The sequence below is a fragment of the Aristolochia californica genome, unplaced genomic scaffold, assembly GCF_029961685.1.
Source record: "Aristolochia californica isolate CCGP_79_NKW_82.1479 unplaced genomic scaffold, dmAriCali1.0.hap1 SCAF_6, whole genome shotgun sequence".
Lineage (NCBI taxonomy): Eukaryota > Viridiplantae > Streptophyta > Magnoliopsida > Piperales > Aristolochiaceae > Aristolochia > Aristolochia californica.
Window position 1 is genome coordinate 6,026,666 of NW_027182257.1, and position 13,093 is coordinate 6,039,758.

The window sequence follows — 13,093 nt, forward strand, 5'->3', positions numbered from 1 at the left end:
GCATTATAGACATTGTAATATCCTCTAAAAAACTATAAATAGAGGCCCTTGGCTTGGGGTAGAGCATCAAGTCGTGCTCCCCTTCTCTCAATTCATCTCTAAGCTCTATCTCTCTTTCTCCTCTTTGGCCGAGCTCCTCTCTTGTTCTTTCTTCTTCTCTTTGTCTTTCATCACCTTGTTCGAGGTTCTAATCATGGGGTCCTAAATTCAACAAAACTTCAATCGGCATATAATTCTGCCTCCAACTGGTTAAACTATTTCGAGATATAAATCGGATCCCATGATCTTAAACAACAATGCATCAACAACAACTATCGACACCAATCACGGGAAGATTATGGGAACAACAACAATTCTTTCAGAAAAGAAAAAAATGCCAACGAGCAAGTGCTATATAACATCATGCATGAAGTACCACAAGGGAATTATACTAGCATTACAACCAACGAGCAATTCCGGATTTCCAAAATGATATTACGGTTGACTGGCTATAAGGAAGGCAAAGCTAGGGCTAGATGAAGCAGACACCAGTCGGATGACAACAAATAAGGAATAAAAAAATAACAACTTCCTAGATGAAGCAGAGAACCGACGGCTCAGGATGGAAATGCAATTCTTCTAGAAATAAATGATAGACAACGCTGCTTTGATTGAGCTGAATCAATCAACAACGATCACGTATAATCAGCAGTAATGCACGGATTGCAGTGTCAACATCAAAGATGATTGGTAATGGCAGCGAGCAGAGTAATGGCAGCAAGTCGGCTGGACAGAGTAAGTTAGCAAAGCAGTTCGACTTTCGAAGGCACCAATCGAATAAGGAACAACAAGCGATTGCAAACTGATGCAAGAAGAAGGCACGATAATCAATTGGTGAGTGACGATTAAAGCCAAAAACAAAGAAGGATACTTTTGCGCCCCGATATAGGGACTATTGGAACTTCAGCGTCACCCATGACTTCCTCTCTTTTGTTATTGCTTCTTTCTTATCTTGTCTAATATGACCCACAACAAGAAGCTGCAGAACCTAGATAAGAAGAAAAGGCCTCTGGGATTCTTTTCAACAAAAAAAAAAAAAGTACCAAAAAAAAAGGTCTATAGAAAGCCCTTATGTGTAAATACTTTGCCTTCAAAATCGATAGGATGGACAACTAGGAAAGACAAGAAGCATTCTAGACCAGATAATTATGGCCTGAGTCGATCTCAAGGCATGGACAACACTGGAAGGTAGTTGACTACCTGATCTTCAATACCGTAGGACTCCAGAAAAATATTCTTAGAGTCTACTTGGCAGTGGCAACAACAACAATAATCTTCTTGATGGTCATGCTTGATGTAGCAACTACAAGGAGATATAGGAAACGGAGCAAAAAAAAAAAAAAAAAAAAAACAGAGAATGGTTAATACCGTGATCATTAAATCGTAGAGGCAATGGGTAACAATAATAATTTGAGCAGATAACAAGATTGAAATTCTAAAAACTCATAACTACGAGTCTTGAAAATCAATGTTTTGATACCAAGTCCAGGACTCAATGGATTATATCATGGAGAAAGAAAAAGAACACATGTTAGAGAGAAAAAAAGGAGAAAAATTGAGGTTTTAGACATATTCCAAACCTTCTCCCTTAAACTCTATTTATAACTCATAAAAATACAATATTATAATTATGTCATTCATCCTAGTAAGAGTGAACAAGAGACAAGAAACATAAACTAATTAAATCAATGACATCCTAATTACATCATATCTTAAAAAAAAAAAAAGGTTCATAGATAATTATAGTAATATTCCAAGGGCATATAGATCTAGAAATGCAGAAGAAAAGAGTATCGGATACGTATCGAAACCGATATACCGACCCGACTGAGGACGATTGCCGGACAGACAGCGGCGAGTGAGCTCATAAAATCATCGTAAATAAAGAAAGTTTAAAAAGAGCCCTGAAGAGGCCATACGGCGCTTGCGCTTTTGCGACCTTCTTCTCAAAACCTAAAACAAACATCATCTGTTAATCCGACGACGGTCTTCTCTGCCTCTCCCTGCCCTTCCCCCCTCCTCGCTATTCTCGTTCTCCTCTCATGGCCACGCCGTCGGACTCAGTCCTTACCCAGAATGGCCCTTCCATTGTACCCGAATCCGAGCCGCAGCTGCCGTCCACCGATACTACGACGGCGGAAGCCCCAGTTGGGGACTCCGGCCCGACTCCTTCGTCTTCCGGTCCTGAAACAGTAGCGTCGCCTCCGCCTGCTCTGGCCACGACTCCAGCTCCAGCTCCTACTACCGCGACCAGGACGACTGCCGAAAAGAAGTGGCCGGGGTGGCCGGGTGACAGTGTTTTTCGTCTCATTGTACCAGTGCTTAAGGTCGGTAGCATTATTGGCCGAAAAGGGGAGCTCATTAAGAAGATGTGCGAAGAAACTAGGGCTCGCATTCGGATCCTTGAAGGCGCCCTTGGTACTGCAGATCGTGTTGTAAGTTCTCTCTTAACTTATTAGGTTTTAGCTCTCGACTTAAGTTTTCCTAGGAGTGATCGTCTCGAAAGAGAAAACAATATTTTTTCCCACCTTCCGCTGGTTTATTTTTAAAAAAATTTATTTTAGGTGTTGATATCTGGAAAAGAAGAACCAGACGCACCTATATCCCCGGCCATGGAGGCCGTACTTAGAGTCTTCAAACGGATTACTGGGTTGTCCGATGGTGACGGTGAAGCAACTGGAGTCGGCAAGTGTTCGATCCGGTTGCTGGTGGCTTCTTCCCAGGCTATTTATTTGATTGGAAAGCAGGGCAGCGTCATTAAGTCAATACAGGAGAGTAGTGGTGCTTCTGTGCGAGTGCTACCTGAGAGTAAGCTTCAGAGCCTATTTTTAAGTGGTTTAGATTTTGTTGCTCTACTATTTACAGCGATTTCTAGAATATTTCTCTCCGCTTCTAATGTTGTGCGCCGTAATTTCTTCTATCTGATTGATGCGACTTTAGAATCGCCACTCTAGCTGATTACTGGCATACTGGCATCAACAATTAACTGCTAAACACTAAATTAATTTAGGTCTTTCATTGTTTGAATAATTCTACCATGCATGAAAAACAGCACTGTATGTATCCTATATATTGTCCAATCACTAAAATGGACAAATAACTTGTTACTTATGTTGTTATTTTATATTTACCATTTCATCTTGATAATCTACTTTGCAAACCAGTTTTTTGTAATAAGGTTTTGCTATTGTGTTCAACTTTTGAATGCGTTCTTGACTGTTGATATTGATTGCTAATTCCTAAATGTGTCAACTGTGATGACCATATGAGTCTTTGGTGGATGCTAAGACGATAGTGTATTTATTTATTTTAAAATTATTATTTTCTATTGTTGTGTTCTACAGCGTTATAGGTTCAAAGCTAAAGGACTTTAGAGAGTGGATGGCTTGATTATGTTAGAATGCCGTGAAAAACTATTCACATTGCTATAATAAATTAATAAAATTATTCAATTTTGGTGGAAAGATTGATCTGAAGAAGTGCTTTTTTTTTATTTTTTGCTTTTTGAAGGCAATACTGGAGAGGCATCTTTCGAAGCTAATACCTGTCTTAGGCTGATGCTAGAAGTATTTCTTGAAAGACATTTTCACAAGATAAAAGTTTCTCTTTTGGAAAAAAAATTTCGCATGAGACCTGCTTTTCTGTTTCTTATGGGCTGACCTTATTACTTTTAATTTGTGGATTATTCAGAACAATTAAGTAGCACCTTCTGTTATTAAAATAAATCAAATACTCTTTGGTTCCTGGCAGGAGTTTGGTAAATGGTTATTCATTTGGATACTGAACCATGTATTATCAATAAGTCTATGACTTTGACTTGGATCTGTCACGAAGTTATGATCAATAACAATGGTCATATCAATATGTATCAGGACCTACCAAAGCTGCTACGAGCTTATAAAATGCAGCTATTACATACTCTTATTTTATAATAAAGACATCATTTCGTGGCATGAGCTGTCAACTGCATGTTTGTACCTTTTAGTGAAATAAAATAATGTTTATTCGTTTTGAAAGATAAACGTTCAAAGAATGCAAACCAAACTTCAGAATGTGTCTTTTCAAAAGTCGACCTAGGGGAAGTGGGCCTCCAGATCACTTGCTTCATTGTTCGATGATAATTAGGATATTGTTCTGGCATTATATATATCTTGGATGCATGCTCTTAGGAGAGAGACCCAATGCTGATTCCCTTGCTAGAAGCAGTGTCTCCTGTTAACAAGTTGTTATGGGTGATGCCTTGCCTATTGATAAGTGGATTGATTGTACCTTTTTAGTTGTTCTTTCCTTTTTTAGTTGCTTAGTAGCCGTTTCAACTTGTATTCTCTTCTTTCACTTAATGAATTCTCTTTCTTATTATACTGAAAAAACTGTCAAAAATTTGATCACACGTAGTGTAATCACTGTAAAGGGAAGTTAGCCCTGAGTCCTCTTTTGAAAGAATATCCAAGAATGTGTATTTGATTGAGATAAATAGTCATCTAAATATAGCTAATGGAGCTTTTTAAGTTAAAAATTTCCCAACCTAAAGTTTTTCAAATCCAGCTCATTGACCACTTGCTGAAATGACTTTTTATATGATTTTTTTATATGAGTTTAGGAATGTCTTAGCCCCTATTCTGTGCTAATTCATGGTATGATGCTTTAATTTTTCTTTTAATATTTTGGTCATTTGATTGATAATTTCTAGTTCATTTTTTAATGAAATAACATTGATGAGCATATGTCAATGTGTTTGAATAGAACCCTATATTTTGGGCTGATTAAAGATAACTTAAGTGCAAGTGCTGTTGGTTTACTCTCCACTGCGAAAAATTGTTGGAAGCTATCCTTTTTGGCAATTGTTTGGAATGTTTTGAATGACAGAAAGTGACACACTTTTTGAGATTAACAAAAGTTTGTGGGAGGCTTTATTGAAACAATAAACCATTTCATGCTTCTTTGGGCAAGCAAACTTCATGACACTTCCCATATCCCAAGTATCCTCACTAGAAGCATCTGGAAAGTAAGAATTGACTCGTTGAAACATGCCATTCCCACTCTTGTCACTGGATTCTTCTTTAGGGTTGGTTGAAGTTAAATTTTGATGGTAGCTTGTGGTTTAATCTGGATCTAGCTGGAGTGGGTGGTGTGGTTAGAGACTCTTTAGGTAACATCCACCTTGTTTACTTTGCTCCTTTTAGTCATTTTGATGCTTCTAAGGGATGCTATTGTGGGGGAGCTGAGGCCTTATTGCAGGGCATTTGACTCTATGTGGGAAGATTCACAGCCCCCTTACTCATTGAAGGGGACTTGTGGTTGTCATAATTTGGGTTTGAGGATTTATGTACGGAAATAGATGCATCTTTTGGCTGCACACCCCAAGAAGTTTTTTTTTTTGATAAAGATGTATTACATTAAAAGGCGAAAATTTACAAAGGAAGAGGGAACAACAAGATTTTGAAGGGAAGCTCCTTGCTTGGCAAGCACATCTGCTACCGAATTTGTAGATCTCGAAATGTGGGACCAAATACAAGAAAATAATGAGGTAATCTCTAAGATCTCCTAGAAGATATCCCAATGCCTCCATAGCGGAAAAGAAGTGCCCCGACACCAACCAATGATTACCTTGGAGTCCCCTTCAATGTTAATTAGGCCACTACATTTATCTTTGAACACCCGGAGCCCATTGAGAAGACCATATAGCTCTGCAGACGTTGAATCGGAGATACCTAATGGACCCGCATAAGAAATACATTGATTGTTAGATGGATCCGAAATCACACCTCTGAAACCTGCGATCCCCGAATGGCCAAAAGAAGAGCCATCAAAATTCAATTTTAAGTACCCAACCTCCAGGGGCGCCCACTCCATAACTTGAACCTTGTTCCCCAAATGCATCCTTGCCAGGTTGCTCCAGTTTTCACGAATGGAGGTGCCCTTGAAAGAGCAGAAAGGCTTCTTCGTCAGGAGCCAGGTGGAAATTTGACCCGTCACTTTTTTCGCTATTCTTGCCTCATATTCAAATTTAGCCTTGAACCGCTTCCTATTACGTTCGCTCCAAGCCCCCATGGCACAAAACTGACACATGCTGAGAGCATCATTTTATTGAGCCCAGGAAGGGGATAGCCAGAGATTGACTTGTTGAAACATATCAGATCGGCAGATATACATATTTGTAAGCCCAACTTGCACAAGACAGAGGTCTACACTTCCAAGAGAACTGGGACAATAGCAGGGTATGGCTGGTAAATTTTGCTTCACTGTTGCAAAAAGGACATAGTAGGTCTATAGAAGGGTGACCCCTTCTTCAAAGCACATCCGCCGTAAGGATCTTATTTTGGCAAGCACTCCACATGAAGAATTTTACCTGTGGAGGGGCACAGAGACGCTAAACAAAGTAGATGTCATGCTCATTTTGCGTTGAGTCCCAACCACTAATGTGTTGGTATGCAGATGAAACTGAGAATTTACCACTTTTGTTAGGCCACCAAATTAGCTTGTCTGCATTAGAAGGCCTCATCCTGACGTGATTCAAAGAATCCAATAAACAACTTGCTTCCATAGCCTCCGTATCAGAAAGACCCCTTTGGGGGTGGAGGCTTAAACCACCCCCCTCGAAAGCATCTGCCACTGTTATCTCCCTTTGAGTGGAAAGAAGGAAGAGACTTCTAAAAGAGTTTCTCAAAGGTTCCTGTCCACCAATCATTCCAGAATTTAAGAGACCTTCTGCTGCCCACAAAGAATCTACAAGCTGGGGAGAAATCCTAAAGAAGCAAATAAAGAGATCTCCATATCGAGGATAGCCCTCTCCGATTTCCCACAAACATCCGCCATGAAGAATTCCAGCCCAACTTGGTACGAACCATATCCTTCCAAAGGTTTGAGGAATTTGTGTTGAACTTCCATATCCACTTAAGGAGCAAAGCTTTTTTCATTTCTTTTGACTTCCGAATCAGTCCACCTAATCACTTAGGCAAACAAACTTCGTCCCATCTAACCAGGTGATATTTAAAGGAATCACTCGAACCTCTCCAAAGGAATCTTCTTTTCAATTTATCCATAGTTTTGCAAACCGAAGACGGGCAAGGCATAAAGGACAGCGCATAGTTGGGGATGCCAGCAATACATGACTTGAGGAGGATCAGTCTACCTACTTTACTGAGGAGTCGCCCCTTCCAAGTTGCTAACCAAGCTTCAATTTTTTCAACCACTGGGTTCCATAAACTCTGTGAAATACGCCCATGAATGAGAGGGAGACCAAGATATTTTGCAGGAAGAGTAGTAGTAGAACAACCAAATAAACTTGCCATCTCTGCAAGATTCTCCTGGTCCACATTAAATCCTATGAGAGAGGTTTTCCCCCAATTAACTTTCTGCCCAGATGCTATTTCAAAAAGCCCCAATACCACCTTTATCCCCCAAGAAGTGCCAATAACATTGCTGATGTGTTAGCTATGGAAGGGGTCTCCTGGCAGCACCTTGCTGGAAGAACCTCATTCCCACTCTGACCTTGCCTTGGCACCATCTGTTGTGGCGTCCTGCTTTTCCTTTTCCTTTTTTGCTTGTGTACTTTTTCCTCCTCCGGGAACTCTCTAAATGGAATCCACCTTCTCATTGTTATAAAAAAACTCAGTGCAAGTGAATTCCCTGTGTCATGAGTGGTCTTAAAATATGTTTTCCTAAGCATTTGGGTTATGGTTCGTCAAGTCAAGCTTGGTGGTTGTTGCAGCCTTCTAAATATCAGTTCAGATATTCGAAATCAGGAATTTTATGCACTGTAGATTTACTTGCTTTATATATATGAACAGATTTGTTGAATCCGTTGTATGGTTCTTGTCTCTGGTGGTTCTTTTCATAATCTCCATCGAGTTTGTTGGATAAAAAATGATCCTGGTGGGATGATATCTCTGTTATTTCTCACTCCTTTGTCTGTTTGCAGATGAAGTCCCATTTTATGCATCCCCTGATGAAAGAATAATAGACATACAAGGTGATTCTTCTAAGGTTCTTAAAGCCCTAGAGGCAGTTGTTGGACATCTTCGTAAATTTTTGGTCGACCATAGTGTCCTTCCATTGTTTGAGAAAACTGTAAGCTTCTTCCATACTTATATATAATTCTCAGCACTGCATGTTCTATGATGTTTGCATTTTAATGGTGTGTGGCTCCACTCTGTAGTACAATGCAACAATCAGTCAAGATCGAGCTGTAGACCCATGGTCTGAGAAATCACATACTACTTCACAAGGTGGTTACAGCAATGAATACTCTCTATCCTTAAAGAGGGACTCAATGTTTCTTGAACGAGAAGCTCCATTGGAGAACCCACTTCCACACTCTGGATTATCTTTATATGGACAAGATCCTGCTATATCTGGCTTACGTTCTTCAGGGCTTGGACGTGCTATTGTTACTCAGGTAAGTTTTAGAATATCCAGTCACATTAAAATATACGGTGTGGATACACTTCAAAACATCATTTTAACTTCTTGGCTCTGCACAGGTTCAAATTAATTGTGTTTTTGTGTATTTGCCTATTTTCTCCATTAAAGTGTTCCTTTCAATTCAGATAACTCAAACAATGCAAATTCCATTGTCATACGCTGAGGACATCATTGGTGTTGGAGGGGCCAACATTGCATATATTCGCCGAACAAGTGGTGCTATTCTAACTGTCCAAGAGACTATTGGTAGAGGTGATGAGATCACGGTAGAGATTAAGGGAACATCAACACAGGTTCAAACTGCTCAGCAGCTTATTCAGGTGAGATGTTTACTCTTCACTTCTCTTGTGAAGGTGGGAAACCTGTAGGCACCACAAATTTGGTAAACTAATAATATGTTAGAAGACGGGCTACATAAACCAGTAGACGGATACGTCTATTTTTTCTGGAGAAAGTTTTTTTGGTTTAAACCAGATGATGAGCCATCAGGAATTACCGCATTGTTATTAAAACGATTTTAAATGGCATTTACTTTTTTTTCATTTGTTTATAAAAAATCTGGTTGTTCTGTTTCAATTATTTGAGTGAAACATTAGTGTGGGCCACGAGGATGCCACTATAGATCGACTTTTGAGTGTAAACTCTTTGATTTGATTGGTTTTGTTTTTTAACCTGGTGTCTTTTTACTCCATTAAATCACTGGTATGATGGCTGTTTTTTTTGTTTTTTTTTTTGTGGGAATAAACTGTGTTGTGAATGATTAAACTAAGCTGTGAATGGATTATATGTGAATGTTTGGGCAAAGTGTTGAATAGCATTGCTTAAGTCTGTGCCAAAAATATCTAAAAGCAATGGTAAAACTGGTTCATTGACAATTCTGTCATGTTATTATCTTAAAGTTCCAAGGATATCTAAAGAGGCTTCTGAAAGCTGTTTTATTTTAGAGGCATTCCATAAAAGATCTCTAGACATTTATTTTCAGTTTTTTAAATGTGCTCCCTGGTAAATGACTGCACCAGGTTCTGAAATGTACTACCTTCCTCTGCACTATGTGCTTTCAGGATTTGACTAATCTGAGTAGTAGCACCACTGGTTGAATTCATGGAGTTCCTATTTGAGTTACTGAATTCTTCTACTATTTGTGTAAGCTTATCCTTCCTGTGTTGCATCTTGTCCGCAGGATTTTATTGCTGGACATAAAGAGCCGGCATCAAGTAGCTATTCAATGCTTGATTCTGGTATGAGGTCTTACTCTCAGATGCCAAATAGTTCTTACCCTTCATCATCGCTAACTTCACAATCACTTGGTGGGTATGGTCCTCCTGGCATAGGAGGTTATAGCAGCTACAGGATGTAAACAGAAACTCAAATCTTTTAGGGTGCTTCTCGGCTGTTTGAGTAACTCTTTTATCTGCATCACAGTTTTTGTAAAGTTTCAGATTAATTATTAGAGATCTTCTGTTTGTAGTATTAGAACGCAGTTAATATTATGAGAGCCCTATACACTGCAGTTTCTTCTTCTCCCTGCTTTTAGGCTTTGTGGTGGTGGTGGTGGTGGTTTTACTGTATCGAGCTTAAATAATGATTCGGTCATTCCAGAGGAAAAACCTACTTATTTGATCTCCTTTCTTATTTTTAAGAATGTTAATCGTACTTCCAGTAACCCATCAGGCACAGAAAAAAAAGGCATCGGGTTGTGGTTGTAGTATGGGAAGTAGTGATCGACGAACGATCGACCGAGAAAGAAAAACTGTATTTTGTGCGAAGAAAAAGCTGGTTTGTGTAATAGTAAACAGTTGCCCGTATAATATTTTTTGTTTTGTTGCTCATTATTCATTAAGCAAATAAGTATACATCCTAGAAATATGTAATTTGGTATGAATATTTTCTGTTAATAGAGCGATGACTAACTCCAAGCAGTAAGGACAGTTTTCTACTCCATCGAACCCAGTTCACTCTCTAAATAAGTGATAGACGGAAAACAAAATCCTATTTTAGCATCATGATGGCACCAAAGAGATTCATTAGGTGGCTGACATAGATACTCGTCATAGTACTTCATCTCTTGGAGATGTTCAGCTTGTTGCTCCTATCACTACAAGCCTCATACTATTATTTGCTTGCTTCCACTCATGAAAAATCCTATGGGCACATAAAACATGTCTTCTGCCAAATAAGTCTATGATGTCCGACACTATACAATCGTAAGCGTGTCAAATTATTGCTATCTTTGTTTTCTTTAACACTAATTCTTACCGCGTTGAGTCATGAACATGTCTTCTTAGTGTAAGCCTAAATATGAATTTCTATAATATTATGAAATTCACAAAAATAGAATTAAATGGATAAGGATTATCCCTGAAAAGTAAAAGATCGTTTCGTCTATTTTGAGGCTTCTCGATGGAAGAGTCATAGGCTAGACCACATCCGTTGTTCTTAAATACATATTTTCTCATAAAAAATAGAGGTTTCAAAATGCCTATCTTATCTACATCTAAGGGATAATTGGTCATCCCTAAAAAACAAGAACTGCTATCTATTAAATGGAACTATGCAACTATCTCCTTTTGAATGAGAACCATATGTATATCTTTATAAATGAATTTTTAAATGCTCATTCAGGATCATTAAACTTAAATTGTCATTCTTTAAACTTTATGTATACAACTAAATAAGAGAAGACAAATATGAAATTAATGAATTTTTTCAATTGACCAAAATTGGGATATAAACATAAAGGGAATTTCAATTACCTTGTATAACTGAGTCCCATGAGTTCAACATGTCCCTTATAAACAATAGGTGGTAGACATTTTGTCAACGGATTAACAATCATTAATCTAGTGTTGATGTACTGCACAACCACTTTGTTTGCGTTGACATGTTCTCGAATAGCCAAATACTTGATGTCAATATGTTTACTACGCCTTCAACTCCTATTGTTCATGGCCAAAAACACTAATTTCAAGCTCAGAAATCTCCTCAACCACATAGCCTGTGATTTCATTTTAAAACATGGTACAACTCTACCTTTGTGGTAGAAGTAATAATCAAATACTGTTTTGCACTTTTCCAAGAAATGACCCCTCCAGCTAATATGAAGACATATCCCAATGTCGACTTTTTCGAATCAAGGCAGCCAACAAAATCAAAGTTTGAATATCCAATCACTTCTAGATGATCAGATCAACTATACGTAAGCTTGTAGTCTTTATTCCCTTGAAGGTATCACATAACTTTATTTGCAGCTTTCCAATGGTCCAAATTTGGGGTATTTTGATATCTACCCAACATTCCCACTAAATATGCTATGTTAAGTCTTGTGAAAACCTGAGTATACATTGAATTCCTAACTACGGAAGCATATGAAATATTTTTCATTTATTCCCTCTCTAAATCATTACTTGAACCTTGTTCCAAGCTTAAATTGTTACCTTTTGACAATAGGTACAACACCAATGAGCAATTTTTCATATGAAATCTCTTTGAAATTTTGTTGATATAGGTTTCTTGAGATAATCCTAATGTCTTTTGGGATCTGTCTCTATCAATCTTTATGCCTATGACATAAGAAGCTTCACCCATATCTTATCTTTCATATCAAATTTCATCGAGAGAAATCGTTGAACCTAATGAAGTGATCCTAAATCACTTGAAGAAAGTAGAATATCATCTATATATAAGACTACGAAAATTATTTTGCTCTCACAAACCTTATGGTATATACATTGATCCATGATATTCTTTGTAATACCAAATGAAGAAATAACATCAAGGAATTTTATATACCACTAATGGGAGAATTGTTTCATTCTACATATAGATTTTTTAAGTTTACAAACCAAGTGATTATTCCCTTATAAAATGAAACCTGCAGGTTGTTTCACATAAACCTCTTCTTCTAGGTCTCCATTGAGAAAAGTTGTTTTCACATCCATTTGATGTAACTCCATATCAAAATGAGCTACTAATGTCATGATTATCCGAAATGAATCTTTTTTTGAAATAGGAGAGAATGTATCATGATAATCAATTTATTCTTGTTGAGTAAATCTTTTGGCTACAAGTCTTGTCTTATATCTTTTAATATTGCCTAAAAAGTTTCTTTTGGTTTTAAAAACCTACTTACACTAAATCCTAATGTCTTTTGGGATCCGTCTCTATCAATATTTATGCCTATGACATAATATCAAATTTCATCGAGAGAAATCGTTGAACCTAATGAAGTGATCCTAAATCACTTGAAGAAAGTAGAATATCATCCATATATAGGACTACAAAAATTATTCTGCTCCCACAAACCTTATGGTATATACATTGATCCATGATATTCTTCGTAATACCAAATGAAGAAATAACATCAAGGAATTTTATATACCACTAATGGGAGACTTGTTTCATTCTACATATAGATTTCTTAAGTTTACAAACCAAGGGATCATTCCCTTATAAAATGAAACCTTCAGGTTGTTTCACATAAACCTCTTCTTTTAGGTCTCCATTGAGAAAAGTTGTTTTCACATCCATTTGATGTAACTCCATATGAAAATGAGCTACTAATGTTATGATTATCCAAAATGAATCTTTTTTTGAAATAGGAGAGAATGTATTATGATAATCAATTTATTCT

The 13,093-nt window shown here is 37.7% G+C and overlaps 1 protein-coding gene across 1 annotated transcript; it reads left to right on the top strand.

Annotated features, from left to right (window-relative positions):
- The first annotated feature begins 1,956 nt into the window (after nucleotides 1–1,956).
- LOC137934083 (RNA-binding KH domain-containing protein PEPPER-like) lies at nucleotides 1,957–10,105 on the top strand. Its single transcript, XM_068778303.1, has 6 exons — nucleotides 1,957–2,474; nucleotides 2,604–2,847; nucleotides 7,961–8,109; nucleotides 8,198–8,437; nucleotides 8,589–8,783; nucleotides 9,644–10,105. The coding sequence occupies exons 1-6, from the start codon at nucleotides 2,082–2,084 to the stop codon at nucleotides 9,818–9,820; spliced, it is 1,398 nt and encodes a 465-aa protein (XP_068634404.1). The 5' UTR covers nucleotides 1,957–2,081; the 3' UTR covers nucleotides 9,821–10,105.
- The last annotated feature ends 2,988 nt before the right edge of the window (nucleotides 10,106–13,093 follow it).